Consider the following 26,616-nt stretch of genomic DNA (forward strand, 5'->3'; position numbering starts at 1 on the left):
CACAGTATCTATCTATCTATCTATCTATCTATCTATCTATCTATCTATCTATCTCTCTATTGATCTCATATCTAACTATCCGTATACTATCTATCTATTTATCTATCTACAGTATCTATCTATCTATCTATCTATCTATCTATCTATCTATCTATCTATCTATTGATCTCATCTCTAACTAACAATCTATCTCATATCTCACTAGCGACCTGTATATCATCTATCTATCTATCTATCTATCTATCTATCTATCTATCATCTATCTATCTATCTATCTATCTATCTATCTATCTATCATCTATATATCTATCTCCTATCTATCTATCTATCTATCTATCTATCTATCTATCTATCTATCTCTTGATCCAATATATATTTGTATGTCTACCTTATATCTATCTCCAGTATCTAGTTGTCTTTCTATCCCCTATTTATCTATATCTATCTCTCTATACAAAATTCCACAAACAATACATATATAAGTTAAACATTTGCAAAGATATAAAATAATATATAAATAAAAATATATTGTATAAATATAAATACATTGTATCCATTTAATGTTCATCTACATCTCCCCAGTCTCTGTATACAGGATGTCGGTGCACTGTGCAATGGGATATAAGTTATATCGCAGGTCCGTTCTGCAGCAGCTCCGTCTTCTCTAGCCCAGTCAGTAACATATGGGAGAGATTTAATTTTAAGCATTTCCACCTAAAATTGGAGACATTTTTTTTCTAAAAGTGACAACCCCTGACGGCCATAACAGCTCCTCCAGAGCATCTATGATGTGATGCAATGATATAAGAAGGCACCTCTTGACCTATAGGGTAATTTATACTACACAAGCTCCTCTGAACAATGCCCCACCGCCACTGAGAAATGGTACATCTTACGGTCTAGTTTATAGAATAGACCCCTGGACTGTCCTGGATCTGGATGAATCGACCATTTTGGATTCTGGTACAACTAGGTAGAGATCCCCATGGGGTGTGAACCATGATGACCATATTGGATGAAACCATCATCGCTAGGTTCACACTAACATTCGGGTCTTCATGGTTCAGTTCCATGGAGACTGCAATATATGTGAATCCAGCCAGAATGAATGTAATTACAATGTACTATATGTCTGTAGGCCAATACATTATGCATGGGAAGAAAAGTACTATTGAATCTTGGTAAGATAAAAACCTTCCCTTAGGGACAGTAGAGTCAGTGGCCCAACCATTAGGGTGTCTTCCTTGCGTACACTGGGTCCTGGGTTCAAAACCTAGGTCACATCTAATGAAAACTGAAATAGATTGAGGAAGCTGATATCAAAGAATAGTGAATACTAGAGATGAGCGAGTAGTGAAATATTCAAGATTTGGTATTCGTTTCAAGTAGAGCCTCAATATTCGACTACTCAATCGAATATCGAATGCCATTATAGTCTATGGGAAAAAATGCTCGTTTCAGGGGAAACCACTATTTGACTAAAGGAGAGTCACCAAGTCCACGAGTAGCAGGAGGAGCGCTGTGCAGTCACAGCGCACGGACCCCATATACTATAACGGGTCCGTGTGCTTGCAGCACACTGCCCGCACAAATGATTCATGAGGGCAGTGCGCGGCAAGCACACGGACCCCATTATAGTCTATGGGGTCCATGTGCCTTGGGAGCCTTCACACGATATAACGTTGCGCTCATTCTGATCGTAAAAAGACGTTCAGAATGAGCACATAAAAAGCAGCTCCCATTGACTTGAATGGGAGCTGGCATACGTGTGCTCCCCATTGAAATCAATGGGATGCTTTTTTCCCTATGCTTTCAATGTATTACGCGCGTATGCCGGCACCCATTCAAGTCAATGGGAGCTGCTTTTTACACGCTTATTCTGAACGTGTTTTTACGATCAGAATGAGCGCAGCGTTACATCGTGTGAAGGCTCCCTTTAACTGCACAGCACTTGCAGTTGTGCTGATATTCCGTTCGGGGGGGTCCTCCTGGACTCCTTCCAGACGGGAGGCAAGTGCTAATGTGAACCGGCCCTTACTTGTCCTGCAGAACCAGCATTGATTGATACACTGTATAGCATTCGGCCAATCAACGCTGGTTCTGAATCAAATCTTTACTGCGAATAGCTAGTAGTATTCGACCGAGTACGAGTATTTTGAATACCATAGTATTCTATGGAATACCTACTCAATCAAATACTACTCGCTCATCTCTAGTGAATACCAATGATTGAAATATAACGGTCAAGCTGATGTCTGAGGCCTATGGCAATGGCAAAAATTCTCACTAAAGGAGATGTGTGGAGTCAGTGGTTGCCATACAGGCGATCCCCCCAAATACTCAGTTGTTTTACATTAAGCCAATTTACCTATGAGTATTATTTTTGGCATGTGGGAGTACCCCACGCAACCATAGGGAGAACATACTAACTTGCCCTTGGCTGGATTCCTACTCAGGCCCCCAGTGCTGACCACTGAGCCACCAGGCTGCCCATAACGCCATGTAGGTTGGTTATACATCATTTACTATCGTTGGCACAGAAGGAATATTACATTTGGCGCTTATCTCATTATTCAAGATTGCAAATCACTTTATGTTCCAAGTCACATTAGTAAGAATGAAGGAGACCAACAATATCTGTCGGCCAGCCCTTATAATCTATGCAACCGCGTCCCCTTCCCATCCCTGCCCTGTATTATCATATGGGACAATAAAACATTAGACCATCCAGATCATCTTCTCTGCTGCTGGTCTCCATCTAATACATCCATTACATCTACTCCTAAATGGGTTGTCTGGAAACTAGAGATGATCGAATAGTATTCGAAACTCTAGTTTTGAATACCTCGCTCCCATAGGAATGCATGGGAGCGGCTGAACACCGAGGGGTTAAGCCGGCCGCTAACATGCATTCCTATGGAGCGAGGTATTCGAACCAACTCTATTGGGAACCCTAAATGGGTTGTCTGTTTGTCTGGGGAGATACATTTACCAAAACCTGCCATTGCTGACCTCTCGGAAGTGAGTACAAAATTATAAATGTCCCAATTGACAGAATTTGCATTTCGGCGTTACTGGCCCCGTCTGTGGGGTCTCTTACAGAATGCGTTATATGATGAAGAATACATTATACCAACCTCATAAAGCTTTCATAGAAAGTAATCAGTGGGACTGTAAAAAATATTTCTAAAAACCTCCAGTCTGGTGTAATTCCTCAGAGTCCAGGCTTGGCGGCTGTCGCCGTTACAGTATTCCACGGTAGGGCCAAATGTGCCATCCTCTATTTGGCTTAAAGTCAAACATGATTGGGTTATGATATGGAGAAATGAATGGGTCTGCGCAACAGAAAAAGACAAGTGAAAGCAAAAAAACACACACGTAGCATGGAGAACAAATGATAGAGCAAAAGAATGTCACACGCAAGGCGACGGAACACGTGCAGATGGAGGGAAGGAACCCACACAGTCACAAAACGCAACGCACGCTACACTGCACTGATATAACGCTCTATGTAAGGTGTCTGTGCACGATTCCTGGATGGAGGCCAATTTAACCCATTCATAGCAGTCACTTTCATTAAAGGGAATGTATTGAACATGTATTTTTATTGATATATTAAAACCAGTTGATAAAATCTATTATTTTTTTTCCTAATCTGTTATTATTTTCTGATTGTAGATTTTTTATTCCATTTTCTGTCCATGATTATGGGGGCGGCCATCTTGCCTTTTGCTCTGATAACAGCATTTAGTGATCTGCTTTACAGCATAGGCAGCAATAGACTGGAGCTGACTCATTGAGGTCTATGGGAGAGTTTTCTAGACCTGCTCTGAGCAGTAGCAATGCAATGATGGGTCGGTGGTGTTATCTATAGAGGTGTTATCTTCTAGTGGAACAAGAGGTATAACTCGAAGCTCCTGGGCCTCAATGCAAAATCTGTAATGGGACTCTTACATAATAAGTGCCATTTAGAATAGGGGTTTATTTTATATGGCATAGGAAATTTTGGGGCCCCTTCAATTTACATGGCAATATATATATATATATATATATATATATATATATATATATATATATATATAGCACCCCCTGCATTTATACACATGATTGTAACCCTGTCTATGATGTGACTGCTGCAAAGAAAGCTGCTACAGAATTGGCAATTGTCATGCTATTATAAGGCTTAGTGGTCAGAGTGAAAACTGCAGGATATACGGTAGTACTAAAATAGATAGATAGATAGATAGATAGATAGATAGATAGATAGCAACAGGGACACTAATAGTTCTTAAACAATATATATGTTGACACCCCCCTCTTCCCTGGACAAAGAAAATTTTGAAACATAGATTTCTGCATGGAGCAAGTGTCATGTGAACACCACTGCACGCCATAACTAAATTCCCATTCACACAAGCCAACAATTGGGAGCAAATCATAGAAATTTATAGAAACTCCTTCATTCGCCCAATCATTGGTGCAGGTCACTTATCCAGGCAGTGATAAATACATTGTATACGCTGCCGCCATAATGGAACTGTATAGGGTACTGAAGCAGCAGCCATTGTTCCTGTGCAAAGACTGATACAAGTGACTGCTTATTGACATGTCATATCAATGATCAGGGGCTCGCTCCACCAAACATGACTGGTAAGCCTTATCTATAGGGTACACGAGCAGGATTATACATTTACTGATACATAGAAGGAAACAAAGTGTTAATGATAAAATGATGACAGTACGAAAATCAAATCTGTACACGACTGCATTTCCCAATCACATCCCCCCAAGCTCTGCGCGGAGGAGCCCACCAGCCCCTTGATGTTCTCGATGCTTTATGTGAGCTCCTGAAGCACCGGGGGGAATTTGTGTCTTATAACTTTTAGGAACCGCATGTGATGTGATTTAAGCAGAAAACTTTATTTTTGTCTGTAACTCCAGTTATATAATAAAAAAAGGTGCAGAAAATGGGGAACCGTACATGAATATCCTAAAGAAGAAATTAAGCTACAGTGCCCTTATAGGAGATGGACAGTGGCCAAAGCCAGGACCCCTCCGATGTCTGCTGGGGAACGTATCAGCAACTGTTCCATTTCCCGGCCAAACATTGGAAATTCTATATTACAGGGTTCCCAATAATATGGATAGACTAAAAAATGCTTTAACTGACAATTATATTAGATGTTGCTCCGCGCATGCGCAGAATGGGAATGAACCTATTACTCATAAGCAAGAATCCAGGATGTGCATGCAACGTCATTGAGTGAACCGGTGCAAGCACAATGTCAATTCACTGATGTGATGTGAAGACTCATTTTTATTCTGCGTTTGCACCAAGCTGTGCAGCAAGGAGGGAAGCATAACGCAACTGAGGACCTTATATTACCCCTCACCAATTCCAACATCCTTTAATAGGTGCCACTCTATTGTGATCACCAGTGTGCTGTAAGTGAGGTGACTGCTGCAAAGAAATCTACGCAAAACGGGACATCTGGGTATATTATTAGGCATAGTGGTTAGAGCCAGAAATGCAGGATTTTAAGGAATTTTTAAAAATATAGATAACATGTAAAAAAAAAAAAAAAAAATTTAAAAAACCTCACCAGAAATTTTTTAACATAAAATTTGATTAAAAATATTGCTAATTTTCTGACAACACATTGCTTCTAATAGCTAAAGGAGTGGTCTTAGATGACCGCCAACAAAACAGGGCGCTTATTTATATTGGGTGTATTGGTCCCTTTTAAGATTTTTGTCTTCTCTGCTCCGGCTATATTATGGGGTGTGGTAATGGGTTTAGATAATGTTCTATGTTTTTTTATATTGAATTATATTTTATTAAATTAAAAAACAAAACAAGAAAACCCATTAAAATTAAGCTCCAGATGCCCAGACATGAGGACGTGGCCTTATGTACATGAGCAAGGATGGAATGTCCTAATGCGTTCCGTTCGATGCTACGCCATACATTACTCCAGTGTTACAGAGCGCCGCAGATAACTTGTAGAGACGTAAAATTTTACAACATTTTATGGTCCTGGCACATTAAGAACACTCTGAATGTACGAGAACGTGAATGGTCATCCGCCAGGGGCCGCGTCCTCACATTCATTACACTTACTTCATTACATTACTGCCAAAAATACAATAGAAGCTTTCCATTATATAGACTGATATGCAGGCGGGGGCGCACTCAGGGGTCGGGGGTCCTAGAGCAACTCAAGTCACAGGGGGCTTTCTTGCAGCCACATCTAGGGGGCGCTCCCTGCAAATTGATTTATACAGTTCCCATAGAACTCAAAATCTGTATGCATGTACATTATCACTGTTGACCTATCGTAGCATTCAAGTCAAGGGCAAAGATTCAATATTGCAACTATTATAGAGGGAGCCATGGAAGGGACTGTTTACAGTGAATCCTCCCCAAAAGACCACCCCTGTGATAAGACCATCCCCTCATCAAAAGCTTTTCGGTCCTACCATATATTATTCATACTGCCCATTTTCTATGAGTAGACCTCTCCTTTAGAAGACCACTCCTCTACAAGACCTCTCCTCTACAAGACCACCCCTCTACAAGACCTCTCCTCTACAAGACCACCCCTCTCCAAGACCTCTCCTCTACAAGACTACTTCTCTACAAGACCACTCCTCTACAAGACTACTCCTCTACAAGACTACTCCTCTACAAGACCTCTCCTCTACAAGACCACCCCTCTACAAGACCTCTCCTCTACAAGACTACTTCTCTACAAGACCACTCCTCTACAAGACTACTCCTCTACAAGACCACTCCTCTACAAGACCTCTCCTCTACAAGACCTCTCCTCTACAAGACTACTCCTCTACAAGACCTCTCCTCTACAAGACCACCCCTCTACAAGACTACTCCTCTACAAGACCTCTCCTCTACAAGACCACTCCTCTACAAGACCTCTCCTCTACAAGACTACTCCTCTACAAGACCACCCCTCTACAAGACCTCTCCTCTACAAGACTACTTCTCTACAAGACCACTCCTCTACAAGACCTCTCCTCTACAAGACCACTCCTCTACAAGACCTCTCCTCTAAAAGACTACCCCTCTACAAGACTACTCCTCTACAAGACCTCTCCTCTACAAGACCACTCCTCTACAAGACCTCTCCTCTACAAGACTACTTCTCTACAAGAACACTCCTCTACAAGACCTCTCCCCTACAAGACCTCTCCTCTACAAGACCACTCCTCTACAAGACCACTCCTCTACAAGACCACTCCTCTACAAGACTACTCCTCTACAAGACCTCTCCTCTACAAGACTACTCCTCTACAAGACCTCTCCTCTACAAGACTACTCCTCTACAAGACTACTCCTCTACAAGACCACTCCTCTACAAGACCACTCCTCTACAAGACTACTCCTCTACAAGACTACTCCTCTACAAGACCACTCCTCTACAAGACTACTCCTCTACAAGACCACTCCTCTACAAGACCGCTCCTCTACAAGACCTCTCCTCTACAAGACTACTCCTCTACAAGAACACTCCTCTACAAGACCTCTCCTCTACAAGACTACTCCTCTACAAGACCTCTCCTCTACAAGACTACTTCTCTACAAGAACACTCCTCTACAAGACCTCTCCCCTACAAGACCTCTCCTCTACAAGACCACTCCTCTACAAGACCACTCCTCTACAAGACCACTCCTCTACAAGACTACTCCTCTACAAGACCTCTCCTCTACAAGACTACTCCTCTACAAGACCTCTCCTCTACAAGACTACTCCTCTACAAGACTACTCCTCTACAAGACCACTCCTCTACAAGACCACTCCTCTACAAGACTACTCCTCTACAAGACTACTCCTCTACAAGACCACTCCTCTACAAGACTACTCCTCTACAAGACCACTCCTCTACAAGACCGCTCCTCTACAAGACCTCTCCTCTACAAGACTACTCCTCTACAAGACCTCTCCTCTACAAGACTACTCCTCTACAAGACCACTCCTCTACAAGACCTCTCCTCTACAAGACTACTCCTCTACAAGACCTCTCCTCTACAAGACTACTCCTCTACAAGACCACCCCTCTACAAGACCTCTCCTCTACAAGACTATTTCTCTACAAGACTACTCCTCTACAAGACCACTCCTCTACAAGACCGCTCCTCTACAAGACCTCTCCTCTACAAGACTACTCCTCTACAAGACCTCTCCTCTACAAGACTACTCCTCTACAAGACCACTCCTCTACAAGACCTCTCCTCTACAAGACTACTCCTCTACAAGACCTCTCCTCTACAAGACTACTCCTCTACAAGACCACCCCTCTACAAGACCACTCCTCTACAAGACTATTTCTCTACAAGACTACTCCTCTACAAGACCTCTCCTCTACAAGACTACTTATCTACAAGACTACTCCTCTACAAGACTACTCCTCTACAAGACTACTCCTCTACAAGACCTCTCCTCTACAAGACTACTCCTCTACAAGACCTCTCCTCTACAAGACTACTCCTCTACAAGACCACCCCTCTACAAGACCTCTCCTCTACAAGACTATTTCTCTACAAGACTACTCCTCTACAAGACCTCTCCTCTACAAGACTACTTATCTACAAGACTACTCCTCTACAAGACTACTCCTCTACAAGACTACTCCTCTACAAGACCACTCCTCTACAAGACTACTCCTCTACAAGACCACTCCTCTACAAGACCTCTCCTCTACAAGACCTCTCCTCTACAAGACCTCTCCTCTACAAGACCACCCCTCTACAAGACCTCTCCTCTACAAGACTACTCCTCTACAAGACCGCTCCTCTACAAGACCGCTCCTCTACAAGACTACTCCTCTACAAGACCTCTCCTCTACAAGACCTCTCCTCTACAAGACTACTCCTCTACAAGACCTCTCCTCTACAAGACCTCTCCTCTACAAGACTACTCCTCTACAAGACTACTCCTCTATAAGACCTCATCTCTAGACCATTTTTTAATACAGTTTTAGGTGATCTTAAAGAGGTTTCACTGTATGTACTAATTTATATTTACAAAAAGTTACAAAAATGTCTTACCTCAAAATTAAATTCCCATTTACCTGCATACTGACAAAGGAAAAACATAGATAAATGAGTGACATAAGGTTTAGGGTATCGAGGCCCTTCTAGACTACAACTGGTATGTAGAAAAAAAAAGCTTAGTTTTGGTGCAGTGATAAAGGGAAAGGGGTTTCCAGGATAAATAATTGATCACCTATCCTTAGGATGGGTCATCAATAAAAGAAAGGCTGCCTGCCTACTTCTTTAGAAAGATATGTGGATCTATACATGGTTCTATATGTGGTTCTGGACATGGTTCTATGTGTGGTTCTGTACATGGTTCCATAAGTGGTTCTGTATATGGTTCAACATGTTTTTATATGTGCTCCTATACATGGTTGTGGATGTGGTTCTGTACGTGGTTCTATACACAGTTTGATGCATAATTCTATGTGGTTCTATAAAGGATAGTGGTGTTGTACATGGTTCGATATGTGGTTCTATATGAGGTTCTGTATATGATTCCATACATGATTCTATATGGCTTTCTCTGTGGTTCTATACATCCTACTATCCTATCCTACTAATATTATCCTACTAAAATGTGAAAGTTTGTGTGTTTAGATGTTTGTTCCTCAATCACGCAAAAACGGCTTAACAGATTGCAATGAAATTTGGCACATAGATAGATTGTAACCTCGATTCAAACATACAGTCCTATGAAAAAGTTTGGGCACCCCTATTAATCTTAATCATTTTTAGTTCTAAATATTTTTGTGTTTGCAACAGCCATTTCAGTTTGATATATCTAATAACTGATGGACACAGTAATATTTCAGGATTGAAATGAGGTTTAGTGTACTAACAGAAAATGCGCAATATGCATTAAACCAAAATTTGACCGGTGCAAAAATATGGGCACCTCAACAGAAAAGTGACATTAATATTTAGTACATCCTCCTTTTGCAGAGATAACAGCCTCTAGTCGCTTCCTGTAGCTTTTAATCAGTTCCTGGATCCTGGATGAAAGTATTTTGGACCATTTCTTTCTACAAAACAATTCAAGTTCAGTTAAGTTTGATGGTCGCCGAGCATGGACAGCCCGCTCTCAAATGATCTGAAAACAAAGATTGTTCAACATAGTTGTTCAGGGGAAGGATACAAAAAGTTGTCTCAGAGATTTAACCTGTCAGTTTCCACTGTGAGGAACATAGTAAGGAAATGGAAGACCACAGGGACAGTTCTTGTTAAGCCCAGAAGTGGCAGGCCAAGAAAGATATCAGAAAGGCAGAGAAGAAGAATGGTGAGAACAGTCAAGGACAATCCACAGACCACCTCCAAAGAGCTGCAGCATCATCTTGCTGCAGATGGTGTCACTGTGCATCAGTCAGCAATACAGCGCACTTTGCACAAGGAGAAGCTGTATGGGAGAGTGATGAGAAAGAAGCCGTTTCTGCAAGCACGCCACAAACAGAGTCGCCTGAGGTATGCAAAAGCACATTTGGAGAAGCCAACTTCATTTTGGAAACAAAGATTGAGTTGTTTGGTTATAAAAAAAAAGGCATTATGCATGGCGTCCAAAAAGAAACAGCATTCTAAGAAAAACACTTGCTACCCACTGTAAAATTTGGTGGAGGTTCCATCATGCTTTGGGGCTGTGTGGCCAATGCCGGTACCGGGAATCTTGTTAAAGTTGAGGGTCGCATGGATTCCACTCAGTATCAGCAGATTCTTGAGAATAATGTTCAAGAATCAGTGACGAAGTTGAAGTTACGCCGGGGATGGATATTTCAGCAAGACAATGATCCAAAACACCGCTCCAAATCCTCAGGCATTCATGCAGAGGAACAATTACAATGTTCTGGAATGGCCATCCCAGTCCCCAGACCTGAATATCATTGAACATCTGTGGGATGATGTGAAGCGGGCTGTCCATGCTCGGCGACCATCTAACTTAACTGAACTTGAATTGTTTGTCCAAAATACCTTTATCCAGGATCCAGGAACTGATTAAAAGCTACAGGAAGCGACTAGAGGCTGTTATCTTTGCAAAAGGAGGATCTACTAAATATTAATGTCACTTTTCTGTTGAGGTGCCCATACTTTTGCACCGGTCAAATTTTGGTTTAATGCATATTGCACATTTTCTGTTAGTACAATAAACCTCATTTCAATCCTGAAATATTACTGTGTCCATCAGTTATTAGATATATCAAACTGAAATGGCTGTTATAAACACCAAAATATTTAGAACGAAAAATGATTAAGATTAATAGGGGTGCCCAAACTTTTTCATAGGACTGTAGGCTACTTTTAATCCCGGTAAATGACATGGCTTCACGGCTGTTATGAATTTATTTTAACATACTATAATATACTGTTCTTGCAGCAGCCTTATCTCAGGTCCCAGGGCTGTTATCTCTATGTGTAAACACTCAGCTAACCCTCAGTGGATTGTGTACATGCATTTGCATATTATCTGATCTGCTCCAGGCAGTGCTGACACACTGGATGGGAAAACACCTTTAATGTACTGTAAGTTGGTAGTTTGCTACTTTTAAACATGTCGGGAAAAAAAATCTAATTTGTTGCAAAATTCTAAAACAACGAGAGCTATGAAGGAAGCCAGAAGTCATAGAGTTCTCCTCAAGCGGAGCTGACGGGGATCATCGGCTCCAACAACATGCTCATTATATGGCGTCCCAGTGAGCTGCTGAGATGCCGGAACAATCACAGGCATAGTGTGAGGAACAAGTTCAGCAGTAGGACAGCTTAAGAGCTGCTGAAACGCCGGAGCAGGCGAATCATCGACGGCAGCAATTTGATGAATATAGGTGGATCATCAAGCCAACAACACGCAGATGAAGTCGCGGGCAGAGGCTAGTTGTTCTATATGTGGTTATGTATGTGCTTCTATACATAGTTCTGTACATTGTTCTATACATGGTTCTATATGTGGTTTTATATGTTGTTCTGTACTTGGTTCTGTACATGTTCTATACATAGTTCTATATGTTGTTCTGTACATGGTTCTATACAAGGTTCTGTATAAAGTTCTGTATATGGTTCTGTACATGTTCTCTACAAGTCTACATGGTACTATATGCGGTATTATACATTCTTCTTTATATAGTTCTATAACATGAGTTGCTGTCTATAGCTTGCTTGGACTACATTAGCCGGTACATTCCCTGAAGCCTTAATCTTTGTACAGAATCACATGACATGCTGGGAGTTGTAGTCCGGCCGCCTCTCCTATGATGCTTGTGTGTAACTCGGTGACTGCAGCAATTACCAGAGTTCATTAATATAATCTGCAGAACGATGAATAATTAATGTTCTATCTTAATGAAATATTAATGTGTACCTGTCATGTCCTAAAGTGCGGCGCTGACTGCGGCGATATCACTGCAGAGCGATCTGAGAGACTACAGACGGCCATGAGAGGGGTCATACGATCCATACGTACCAACATCCCTGCTAAAATGTTATATTCACTTATATGCTGCAGCATTACATGTAATAAATCTAAAGATATCAGATTGGGAAAGTCGCTGACATTGATGGGGTCTTCTAGGAATTATTTTGATAGATTCGCTGTCTGCAATCGCGCTACATGAAGTGATGACCCTATGGAGAGTTCATCTATAGGGGCCCTTTTAGTTATCATGTTCCTCATTTATTCCTCCTGTCACATGGTCTGTTTGATAGATAGGCAGCAACATAGACAGACAGATAGATAGATAGATAGATAGATAGATAGATAGATAGATAGATGAATAGATAGATAGATAGATAGATAGATAGATAGATAGATAGATAGATAGATAGATAGGAGATACATAGATAATAGATAGATAGAAATGATAGATAGATAGATAGATAGATAGATAGATAGATGATAGATAGATAGATAGATAGATAGATAGATAGATAGATAGATAGGAGATACATAGATAATAGATAGATAGAAATGATAGATAGATAGATAGATAGATAGATAGATAGATAGATAGATAGATAGATAGAATAGTGAGATACTCTAAATAGATACTGTAGATAGATGATCTTTTATGCTGTATATACACAAGTAATCTCGTCTATGATACTGCGCTCTGGTCTATGTCTCCCTCACTACAGCAGGATAAAGGCTGACGCTTATTTTCAGCCATACAAACAGTCAGGGATGTTCAGAGAAGGCCCAATTAGGACGGGTCCAGAGATGGGGCCCGGCGGTGGTTTTGGCAGCCACATTTATCTCCTCTCTGTAGTGTGTAGATGAATGGACGCCTCAGATGTCACTTTCCACATCTCAGCACGTACTGCTGAGTAAGGATCGGCTGCAACTAAATTTACCACTTACATAAAGCGATTCACTAATACTCCAAAACTCTTTCATAATAGCGCCATCTAATGGCCATACTGATTATGGCACCCGTTACAGGGAATGTAGAAGGGGACAGGCTGCCTTCACACCATGTTATTGGCATGACTATTACAGCGGGTTATAAAGGTGACATCCACCATTGTCAGGTTTACAGTTACTGCCTAAAGGTTAGGAGGTTTTATATCAGCCAATAATGGCAATTGTATTTATGTGTTGGAAATAAGCTCTACAATAGATCAGGCGGTTTACTATTTGTGTACTGCTTCATTCTAATGATGAGTGTATAGGAAGAGCACATTCAGTATACTGTGTGACACAGACTAGTAAGCCATCTCTATAGATAGCGCCATTACAGACTGGACCTGGACCCATGCAACGCCTGCACAAGACAGTAAAATAGTACCCTCATACAGTACATAACTAGTACCCCAATACACTACATAAATAATACCCCCATATACTACATAAATAATACCCTCATACACTACATAAATAATACCCCCATACATTACATAAATAATACCCCTATACACTACATAAATAATACCCCTATACACTACATAAATAATACCTCCATACACTACATAAATAATACCACAATACACTACATAAATAATACCCCTATACACTACATAAATAATACCTCCATTCACTACATAAATAATACCACAATACACTACATAAATAATACCCCTATACACTACATAAATAATACCCCCATAAAATGCATAAATAATACCTCTATACAGTACACTACATAAATAATACCTCTATACAATGCATAAATAATACCCCCATACACTACATAAATAATACCTCTATACACTACATAAATAATACCCCTATAAAATGCATAAATAATACCTCTATACATTACATAAATAATACTCCCATACATTATATAAATAATATCCCGATACACTACATAAATAATACCCCCATACACTACATAAATAATACCCCCATACACTACATAAATAATACCTCTATACACTACATAAATAATACCCCTATAAAATGCATAAATAATACCTCTATACATTACATAAATAATACTCCCATACATTATATAAATAATATCCCGATACACTACATAAATAATACCCCCATACACTACATAAATAATACCCCCATACACTACATAAATAATACCTCTATACACTACATAAATAATACCCCTATAAAATGCATAAATAATACCTCTATACATTACATAAATAATACTCCCATACATTATATAAATAATATCCCGATACACTACATAAATAATACCCCCATACACTACATAAATAATACCCCCATACACTACATAAATAATACCTCTATACATTACATAAATAATACTCCCATACATTATATAAATAATATCCCGATACACTACATAAATAATACCCCCATACACTACATAAATAATACCCCTATATACTACATAAAAATATCCCCATACACTACATAAATAATACCCCCATACAATGCAGACATACTGGTAATATCTCAATAAGATGTGGAGATAATATTGCCATACAATGCATAAATAATACCTTCATACAATGCGAAAATAGTCAAGACAGTTTCTTTGACAAGCAATATCTCACCACTGGGGGCTCTACATACATGGACCAATGTAGTGTCTGAATTTCACTCCCTCCTCTAGTCCTCTCTCCCTTCCTATTGTTGCAAATGTTTCATTATCTATCTATCTATCTATCTATCTATCTATCTATCTATCTATCTATCTATTCATCATCTATCTATCTATCTCCTATCTATCTATCTATCTATCTATCTATCTATCTATCTATCTATCTATTCTATCTATCATCTATCTATCTATCTAATATCTATCTATCTCCTATCTATCTATCTATCTCCTATCTATCTATCTATCTATCTATCTATCTATCTAATATCTATCTATCTATCTATCTATCTATCTATCTAATATCTATCTATCTATCTATCTAATATCTATCTATCTATCTATCTATCTATCTATCTAATATCTATCATCTATCTATCTATCTATCTATCTATCTATCTATCTATCTATCTAATATCTATCTATCATCTATCTATCTATCTAATATCTATCTATCTATCTATCTATCTATCTATCTAATATCTATCTATCATCTATCTATCTATCTATCTATCTATCTATCTATCTATTTAATATCTATCTATCTATCTAATATCTATCATCTATCTATGTATCTATGTATCTATGTATCTATCTATCTATCTAGCGCGATATGTTACTTAATCACATATCTACAACACATCTATCTATATATCTATGTTCCTCAACATCTTATTTGAGTCTATTTGCTTACCTATCTGATATACAGTATATAGACACACACACAGTTTCTCCACTTGTTCTCAGACTATGGCAGCAGTGTAGCCAGATCTCAGTAATGAGCTGTTGATTAGATCTTGTTAGAGTAGAAATATCTTCCCGCATACAGTAAATCTATATTGATGAAGCTAGGCGGTTCCGAGCGCCATGCATCCTTATGTAATAATTGATTTGCCTTTAATGAGTCCTCTGGGATTTGGGCCCTTCTCTCTGGTGCTTTTCTCCTGGGGGAGGAAACTGAGAACCAGCAAATATGACACTGACACTATCCTGGAGACTCCACTCAGTGTGTCGGTATTATTTATTAGTACATGTATAGTATTTATTAGAAGGAAAGAAATATGTTACAAAGTTGCAGCACTCCAGCAAAAGTCCAATAGAGAGTCTGTGCAATAGTTTGTGTTTGCCTGTGTACTGTAGCAATGTGCAGATATTGTTGGGCAGGGCTGACCAGGTTTCTTAGCTTTATTGTACATATGATGGGCTACTTTTGATCGTTCATGCTGCCACCCATCGGCCTAAGGCAGTATTACACTAGGGCTGCACTACACTTTCCCTAGATTTACTTGATCTAGGTTCAGGCAAAAGTCTATGTAGGGTCCCATCTAAAAGGGTACATTATTGCTGACAGGGGGCGCTAAGAAGCTTATTTTTATAACCATATATATAATAGACATAGTAGAAATATTTTCAGTGTTTTAGAAAAATGCTGCTGCAATTTTGTGTGTTTGCATATAGCCATATACAGTGTGCACCAGAACGACTATTGTATAGTCTGTGGAAGGGATGACCAAGTTGGTTTGTTTGCTGCAATATGTACAGTAATAGTCCTGATGACCCCACCCTGACAGTGACTGACAGCTCTACTTGTATACCTTGTTTCTGCCTCTATCATATAACCCTATATATCACAGAGCTCAGCTTCTCTCCTCTATCATATATCCCTATATATCACAGAGCTCAGCTTCTCTCCTCTATCATATACCCCTATATATCACAGAGCTCAGCTTCTCTCCTCTATCATATAACCCTATATATCACAGAGCTCAGCTTCTCTCCTCTATCATATAACCCTATATATCACAGAGCTCAGCTTCTCTCCTCTATCATATACCCCTATATATCACAGAGCTCAGCTTCTCTCCTCTATCATATAACCCTATATATCACAGAGTTCAGCTTCTCTCCTCTATCATATAACCCTATATATCACAGAGCTCAGCTTCTCTCCTCTGTCCTATAACCCTATATATCACAGAGCTCAGCTTCTCTCCTCTATCCTATAACCCTATATATCACAGAGCTCAGCTTCTCTCCTCTATCCTATAACCCTATATATCACAGAGCTCAGCTTCTCTCCTCTATCCTATAACCCTATATATCACAGAGCTCAGCTTCTCTCCTCTATCCTATAACCCTATATATCACAGAGCTCAGCTTCTCTCCTCTATCATATAACCTTATATATCACAGCTCAGCTTCTCTCCTCTATCCTATAACCTATATATCACAGAGCTCAGCCTCTCTCCTCTATCATATAACCCTATATATCACAGAGCTCAGCTTCTCTCCTCTATCCTATAACCCTATATATCACAGAGCTCAGCTTCTCTCATCTATCCTATAACCCTATATATCACAGAGCTCAGCTTCTCTCCTCTATCCTATAACCTTATATATCACAGCTCAGCTTCTCTCCTCTATCCTATAACCTATATATCACAGAGCTCAGCCTCTCTCCTCTATCATATAACCCTATATATCACAGAGCTCAGCTTCTCTCCTCTATCCTATAACCCTATATATCACAGAGCTCAGCTTCTCTCCTCTATCCTATAACCCTATATATCACAGAGCTCAGCTTCTCTCCTCTATCCTATAACCCTATATATCACAGAGCTCAGCTTCTCTCCTCTATCCTATAACCCTATATATCACAGAGCTCAGCTTCTCTCCTCTATCCTATAACCCTATATATCACAGAGCTCAGCTTCTCTCCTCTATCATATAACCCTATATATCACAGAGCTCAGCTTCTCTCCTCTATCCTATAACCCTATATATCACAGAGCTCAGCTTCTCTCCTCTATCCTATAACCCTATATATCACAGAGCTCAGCTTCTCTCCTCTATCCTATAACCCTATATATCACAGAGCTCAGCTTCTCTCCTCTATCCTATAACCCTATATATCACAGAGCTCAGCTTCTCTCCTCTATCATATAACCCTATATATCACAGAGCTCAGCTTCTCTCCCCTATCATATAACCCTATATATCACAGAGCTCAGCTTCTCTCCTCTATCATATAACCCTATATATCACAGAGCTCAGCTTATCTCCTCTATCCTATAACCTATATATCACAGAGCTCAGCTTCTCTCCTCTATCATATAATCCTATATATCACAGAGCTCAGCTTCTCTCCCCTATCATATAACCCTATATATCACAGAGCTCAGCTTCTCTCCTCTATCCTGTTATACAGTGTATCTATGTCACAGTCTCTTTCTTATCCTCAGGAGGTGTGGATAGTTCTATGCAGGCTTTCATATAATGTCACATATATATGCACATATAATATTCATCTGTGTGATCTACCGCACCCCATAGTAATGTGCAGAGCCGTACACCACCGGAGCTGATGGAATAATGTGTTAGGTTTCAATCATAGGCACTTGGCAGTCAGAATGAGATGAGCCGAGTCTCGCATTCCTTCTCTATGTCACTAAATCTAAAGATCTATTTCCATGGGACATCTTTAGTCTTTTTAAATGCTATCTAAAATGCCATAAGGGGAAAGTGGCCGACCTTACATTAAGGTCAGCTTTAATCTTCAAAACCATGACAACAGAGAAGAGAAGACGTACAATGGAAGACACGAAATTACAGATGTGCTGTGGGATCATGGAAATGTGCGCGGCTCGCATTCTGCTCTAACACTCTAGTATTAGCTATAACACCATAATAAACACTCAGTTCTTTAGAACAATTTCATTGTGAAGTGGATTTAATACTAAAACCTTCAAAAATATTGGACTAGAAGTTCTGATCCCATTGGAGGCCCTTCCTTTGTTTTCTATACATTACACAGATTGCATGTTCTGAGTATCGGTGCCGAATGTTTTTATCTCTAAGGATATGGAGACTTTATTTATTACTCCAGTGCACTTCAATACAAATAACCAACTTTGCAAATCGTAGTGTTTAATGTAACACAATGTAACAGATCTTTGTGTTACAGACTACAAACAAGCCCGGAGTGTAGTCTGTTGCTGCAGTCATGGCTCAGGCTCCATGTAGTGAAGTGGCAGTGAAGCCACAATCTTGTCCACGTTGCAGGTATTGTAAAACGCAGCGTTTTTGCAACAAACTAAAGAATGTCTACTAATCTGATCTAATCTATGTTGCAAAAAAAAAACAACCCTTTTAAGGGTTTGTCCACTTTCAGACCAATATTGAGAGACCAATGTTACTGGGCTCTCCAGATAAAATGACTCTGATAACCCAACCTTAAGTTACACTTAGGAGTAGACCACTATAGGACCCTTCACATTTGGGTGTCTTCTCCTGGACCATTATATTCTGGTAGCCTTAGGGCTCGTTCACACGGTGTAACGTGCCGCGTGATGTGGCACGTGTACGCCGCGTGACCCTTTGCGTGCCGTACACGCTCCCATTGAGTTCAATGGTAGCGGGGATCGTATGCTCCGCGTTAGTTTGCGGCCATGCATTTATACACGGCCGCAAACTAGCGCGGCGCATACGATCCCCGCTCCCATTGAACTCAATGGGAGCGTGTACGGCACGCAAAGGGTCACGCGGCGTACACGTGCCAAATCTCGCGGGACGTTACACCGTGTGAACGAGCCCTTATGGGCCAGCCTGACACTGTATCTGTAGTAAACTATCAGGGGTAACTAGGACAGCAGAGAGATTTGTGGGACCCGTCGGCTAGCCCCGGGACTGTACGCACAAAGCAGTAGGATATGCTTAACCAGGATGATTTGCAAAGTCTTCGGAGCAACACAAACACACAGTTGCACAAGTAGACATACACTTTAAGGAGAGAGGAAGGAAGAATAGACCCTTGGTCTAATAACATAACTCATGCTGGAAATTTTCACTGTAATAGGATCCCTTTAATTCTTCAGGTCGCTAGTGAGTTTTACAAAATTATCAAAAATGATTACGATATTATCGAAAATATCTTTAATAATACTACATCAGCCAAAGGAAACACATGCTGAGAGTTGTAGTTTCCCACTGCAATAATACAATAGGATTATGATTTGTTTATGACCCGTTGACCTTCACCCCATTGCTTTGTACAGTGATTTGTATTATTGTATGGCTACTGGCGATGACATCACAGATTAGACTATGGGGCTTACTGTGTGCTATACTATCTAAGTCACAGACACTTATGGCACCATGTAGATAGGAGTCTGCTGGGAGGAGATGGGACCTTGGTGGGGAAGTTGGAAGTAGAAGGTACAATATCTAAGCAGATCAGTAAAACCATTGGATCGGTATCACACATGATCAGTATCGGACCTACCTCCGCATCATATTCCCAGAGCTGGTTACCTCTCATGTGATGACACTTCAGCATGATGACTGGGCCATTGAGTCTTGAGACATCCAGACATAAATCATCTGTGCGGATTTCTTTGTCGGCCGTATAAGAAAAGACCTGAAAAATAGAATTATATCAAGGAACATAAATATTTCTGCCATCTAAGACCCTTCTCATGGTAGGTATCTACCCGCTTCTGTATCCTACCAATATATACTGACCACAAAATCACACATACTGTATATAAAGCATCACGTCCTTGTTATTCCACGCACCCCCACCATTGGTTTATAGTAGGGGTAACAATGCAGAAAATAACTGTCAAGTCCTCCTGCTACACTGCCACCTACTGTCATAGAAGTGAAAGCCCTCACGGCCATGACCTTTGTTGTAAAAAATTTGCTAATACTCTTCCAATAAGTTGCACAACAGTCAAGCCATACATGACCTGAAGGGAACTTTCACATTTTTGTTGGTTTTCATTATTTTTGACACCAAGGATAGTTCTATTCCTGCCGTCAAAAATCCCAGAGAGCCTTATTGAGGGGAGGTGAAGATGGGTCATGGAGCTGCGTTACACTGACTTGTCTATACATCTCCTGAATACAGCTGACGGTAGTCAATGGGGAATGGGAATCTAAATATGGCCGATTCATGTTAACTATTAAGGGTTTCAACACTTTGATCGATACCAATAAGAACTTCTGACAAGTCTCTTCTGTATCGTTCGCAGTCTCTGTTAATATCTACAGTATATAACGGCTTATAATGTACGCCATAATGCTCATTACATTATGGATACCAATGATGTCCAACAGACCACACCAACTTCTAATAAGGTGTATCCATTTCTGCCAAGGTGCTCCTTAAATATGATGCATCTGCAATGGAAAGTCCCAATGACAAGCCGTAATCCTTCACCTTTCCATCTTTGTATGTTATGTACTTGAGTCTGAATGCAGTATAACGTATAGCAAGTAGACTTAGGTCCCATTTACAAGGCAGAATCTTGTGCGGCAGATTCCTCGATGTGGTCTCCACATGGTAGGAAACGGCTGGGAATGCAGATTCCATCCAGCATCGACGGAGATGGTCACCATTGATGCTGATTGCTGAGTGGTCATTCCCAGTCATGTCCTGCAGGGTGAAGGTGTAAGGTGGTGCAGGCGCAGATCCTGAACAGGTAGCCTGTTATACCGGAAAGGGTTAAACCCCTTTCCCGATGGGGCCCTGCATTGGAGTCTGCTTACAATTGTCGGAAAGAAAAGTCCTGCAAGGACTATATTATATTCTATTAGGTCCGCATGTTTCCGCGTGTAACCACTTCTTAAGTGTACAGGGTCTCCATCCTTTGGGTCACCATGCACTGCCAAACAACGGAGCCCTGAACACTAGTATGAACTTAGTGTAAGTATAGTGAGTGAACCAATCTATTGGCCATAGCAGAGTTTATTGGTTATTTTGTATCATGTGTTACGATGTACGTGCACCATGTTGGAGGATTCACTCTATATATACTATAATTGGTGCAGGTCATTGCGTCTTCAATGTTCCGGAACCTTTGATAACTAAGTAACAGACTGATTCCATATTGGCAGAATTAACCAGTTGCACCAAGGTAGAAGATGTTTAATCACCCTGTGGGGTGGTCTGTATAACATCAGACTACCCAGGACAGGAGATGGCTTCCTATTTAAGGGCCACTACTACTCAAATCAAATCAAATCAAAAAATGCTTTATTGGCACGTCCGAATAGGTATTTGGCATTGCCAAAGCTAGTAAAGTGGGCGGGAAGGGGGGGGGGAGTTGGGTTGGGTGGGTGGTGGGTACGGGGGGGTGGTTTGGGTTATAACAGTCCATGGAGTCTCATCTTCCTCTTCGTTGGTGACCGCTATATGGGGGGGTGGGGTTGAAGGTGGGGGTGGGGTGGGGCGGGTGTATTGGGATAAATATAACAGTCCATGGAGTCTCATCTTCCTCTTCGTTGGTGACTGCTATATGGGGGGGTTGGAGGTGGGGGTGGGGCGGGTGTATTGGGATAAATATAACAGTCCGTGGAGTCTCATCTTCCTCTGGTTTGGTGACAGCTGGACACGTATTGGGCAGCGATCTCCACAGTGGCCTCTTCGTCTCCCAGTAGGATGTAGAGTTTCCTCTTCTCGTCTGCAGATGTGAAGTCTGGGATGTGGGCAGAGAGTCTTTGGTAGTAGACGGCCCTCACAGCTGAGTATTTGGTGCAGTGTAGCAGGAAGTGGGTCTCGTCTTCTAGGGCCCCCTGGTCACAGTGCTGGCACAGTCTGTTCTCCCGTGGCTTGTACGTCTGCCTGTATCGCCCCGTCTCTATCTCTAGGTTGTGGGCGCTCAGTCTGTACCGGCTCAGGGTCTGTCTGTGCTTGGGGTGGCGTATTCTCTCCAAGTAGGTGGCCATGGTGTAGTCCCTTTGTAGGGATTGGTACACAGTGAGTTTCTTGGAGTTATTTACTCTGTCAGAGGGGAGAGATGGCTTATAGAAGTAGAGGCCATTGAAGGGAACAATAGCCAGTAGCTGTATAAGGAGGAGTCACCTATGCTGGGATGCCAACTTGTTCCCTGAATCGGCAACCAGAAGTTGTCATCCACCCCCACCACCTGGAAGGCTGAACAAATTGCCATTTTTACTGCTGTGTGAGCCACCTAGACACGACCACATCGCCTATAGTTTACCATCTTTCTCTGTTGAAGCTTTAGGTAACACTAATGGGTTGAGTGTCTGGGCGGCCGTTCTGTGCAGGCTGGATGCAGCGCGCTGGCCACAGTGGGCAAGGGTAGTCTTATGGACACCATGTTGGGGGACCAGTGGCTGCAGTGCTGGAGGGTCTCCCGCTGGTTCCAAAAGAACTGGACCCGGGCACTGCCAAAACTGCAGCCATTGGGGATTGGTGGAGGTCAGCATAAACTCTATTTTAGGCTAAGACCCCCATGTAGCGTCCAACAGCAAAAAGGGAAAAATGTAGCGGCATCACATCATGTTTTTTCCCCACAGGACTTTCACAGAAAGTCTGCAGAGTTTTCCTCTGCAGACATACTGCTTCCACTATACCTATAGAGAAACCGCCAACATTTCTGTACGTATAACTGACATGCTCCGATTTTACCGCACCGTGGGGATGGGATTCACTAGAAGAGTTGGGTTCTCTTATATATCGACCTACAAGTCTCTCTGGTATAGAAACTCCAGAGGCGTCCACATGGGGTACAGAGCGGATGTAAGTACGGAGGTCTTATCCCAGTGATTGTTTACTGTGCTGGTCCTTGGCCGGCAGCCACATTACTGAACAAGCCCTTTAATTGCTGCAGGAAAAAGTGAAAACAATCAATGGTGCGGCTGTTGTCATGGAAACCCCATACGCTCAATACTATGTTATTTCTGTAAAGCTAAATACGGAAATGTGATAAAAATAACCGCCTGCGCGTCTCCGTGCTATCCCGTCATCTATATGACTTGTAATTGTCGTAGCTAATAATATAATGTGCATTATCAATATACTACATGTGGCCGCAGATGTCGGGGTTATCGATCATATTTACAATCGTTCTGTACGGGAAATACAATCACACCTGTACTGTGCAAAATGGCGGCATAGGGGGGAAAGAACGCAAAAGGGGGTTTCTGTAGCAAAAGATATTGGGACGGTTTTATTATGCCTTGGACGCCAGCTAGTAGGCTTGTAGGGTTTGTCTCATTTATAAGAGACAATGGGTGTGGAAAACCAGGCATTGATCTATAGGGAGGGACCTTCTATAAGGTGGAACTAAATCAAGTTTTCCAATTTCTACCAATATATTAGTTATTTTTGTAGATTGTGAGCCCCATATGGGGATCACAATGTACTTTTTTTTTTTTTCCTATCAGTATGTTTTTGTAGAATGGGAGGAAATCCACGCAAACACGGGGAGAACATACAAACTCATTGCAGATGTTGCTCCTGGCGGGATTTGAACTCAGGACTCCATCGCTGCAAGGCTGCAGTGCTAACCACTGAGCCACCGTGTTGCCCCATTTCTCCCAATATAATTCTTATTCTTTGCACCTTATGTATTATCTCTCCCCATAATAGAAATAAATGGGAGCTATAGGAAGCCTACAGCTACTTAGCGACGATCCAGCCCTGGACAGTGTGAGATTTATGGAGTCTATTACAGTCTATTCCTGCTCGATGTATATTAGATCATCTGCTTATCACAAATGACTAAGAATCAATACACAAAAAAATGTTGGGTCAAGGGGCACATATTGCTCTGAGTCCGGCGATAACCAGAGAGGCTTATTATCCATATTATCCACTCCATCTACTCAAGGAGCCGGCACTGACTCATCCATTCCTAGCTGAAAGCTCAGATAGTGTAAGTGTTCCAGTGAAAATAGGTTAAGTATCAAATCTGTTCACAGACCGGGATGTTTTACTGCATAAGCAGACCGCTGACTATTCACTTACAGCAAATAAGACCATGTTCACACGTGAGCTGTAAGCCGTACATACTTATGGCCAACCTGCCAAGTGATTTATACTGCCATATATGTGAGAATGGAATATAATCAAGGGAGAGAAGCTGAGCTCTCTGATATATAGGGTTATATGATAGAGGAGAGAAGCTGAGCTCTGGGATATATAGGGGTATAGGATAGAGGAGAGAAGCTGAGCTCAGTGATATATCGGGTTATATGATAGAGGGAGAGAAGCTGAGCTATGTGATATATAGGGTTATATGATAGAGGAGAGAAGCTGAGCTCTGTGATATATAGGGTTATATGATAGAGGAGAAAAGCTGAGCTCTGTGATATATAGGGTTATATGATAGAGGAGAGAAGCTGAGCTCTGTGATATATAGGGTTATATGATAGAGGAGAAAAGCTGAGCTCTGTGATATATAGGGTTATATGATAGAGGAGAGAAGCTGAGCTCTGTGATATATAGGGTTATATGATAGAGGAGAGAAGCTGAGCTCTGTGATATATAGGGTTATATGATAGAGGAGAGAAGCTGAGCTCTGTGATATATAGGGTTATATGATAGAGGAGAGAAGCTGAGCTCTGTGATATATAGGGTTATATGATAGAGGAGATAAGCTGAGCTCTGTGATATATAGGGTTATATGATAGAGGAGAGAAGCTGAGCTCTGTGATATATAGGTTATATGATAGAGGAGAGAAGCTGAACCATGTGATATATAGGGTTATATGATAGAGGAGAGAAGCTGAGTTCTGTGGTATATAGGATTATATGATAGAGGAGAGAAGCTGAGCTCTGTGATATATAGGGTTATATGATAGAGGAGAGAAGCTGAGCTCTGTGATATATAGGGTTATATGATAGAGGAGAGAAGCTGAACTCTGTGATATATAGGATTATATGACAGAGGAGAGAAGCTGAGTTCTGTGATATATAAATGTAACATCCTCGCCCTCCGAGCTTTGGCGCCATCCTCCAGCCGCATGCTGAAGCACAGGAGACGTGTCCGGCTGTAATTTCTTCTTTTGGGTTCTTCTTGTATTGTCTGAACACTGTCCTATTCCCTCACCTTGGTAACCACACTCATCTCCTTCACCCTCTGCTCCTCTAATAGTTAATTTTAGCCTTGCCTGTGTGATTGACAGCCTTTCTTCCTATCAAATCTATGGCAGCTTCTTCCTCCCTATTTATTCTTTACTCATATTAATATTGGTGCTTGCTATTGCCTTGTTCTTGCTGTTTTGTTACCTATATTCTCATTTCTCACCTTTGGCTTTACCTTTGACTATTCTGTTGGATTACAATTTTGTACTGCGTTGCTCAATTGTTACTGGACCCTTAGCTAACTGCCAGGACTCCTAGGAGATACAGTGAGAGTCCATATTATGACCCACATGCAAAATGGTCGAAAAATTTCTGTTTATGCCTAGTGATACCCACTGAAAGCTGTCAAGCACTGTGTGTGGGCGGAGTAATCAGGACTCTCACTGTTTCACTAAGAGTCCTGCAGAATTTATTCTCCTTTTTACCAGAAAATCCTGCTCCAAATAATATAAACCTATAAATCAGAGGTCCAGGTCTCTCCCTCTAGATAGGCCAGCAGAGATTACTTGACAGTTTTGTGTTAGGGAATGCTTAAAGTAATATATAAAACCTACAGTGAAGTGACTCATCTTGTATATTTCGAGAGCACCTCATGAGCTGTGATTTCCTCAGGCCTAGTTTATACATTGTTCTGAAGTGCCATTGTGCACTGGGGTGAAATATCT

General features: G+C 41.1%; 1 protein-coding gene across 7 annotated transcripts in view; it reads right to left on the reverse strand.

The window, feature by feature from the left end:
* Nucleotides 1-26,616, reverse strand: part of GALNT13 (polypeptide N-acetylgalactosaminyltransferase 13) — a 184,684-nt gene that overhangs the window by 1,489 nt on the left and 156,579 nt on the right. The window contains exons 10-12 of one of the 7 annotated variants that reach the window (XR_012717353.1): nucleotides 20,339-20,473; nucleotides 9,068-9,097; nucleotides 3,138-3,288 (exon numbers count right to left, since the gene is read on the reverse strand). Coding sequence is in view for 5 of the 7 variants with exons in the window: in XM_075284487.1 (XP_075140588.1) it covers nucleotides 3,150-3,335; nucleotides 9,068-9,097; nucleotides 20,339-20,473 (351 nt within the window). In the remaining 2 variants the exon portion in view is untranslated. Of the gene's footprint in view, nucleotides 1-3,137; nucleotides 3,336-9,067; nucleotides 9,098-20,338; nucleotides 20,474-26,616 lie in introns of all 7 variants that reach the window. The other 6 variants (XM_075284484.1, XM_075284487.1, XR_012717354.1 and 3 more) reach the window with 6 other exon arrangements.

The sequence above is a fragment of the Leptodactylus fuscus genome, chromosome 8, assembly GCF_031893055.1.
Source record: "Leptodactylus fuscus isolate aLepFus1 chromosome 8, aLepFus1.hap2, whole genome shotgun sequence".
Taxonomy (NCBI): domain Eukaryota; kingdom Metazoa; phylum Chordata; class Amphibia; order Anura; family Leptodactylidae; genus Leptodactylus; species Leptodactylus fuscus.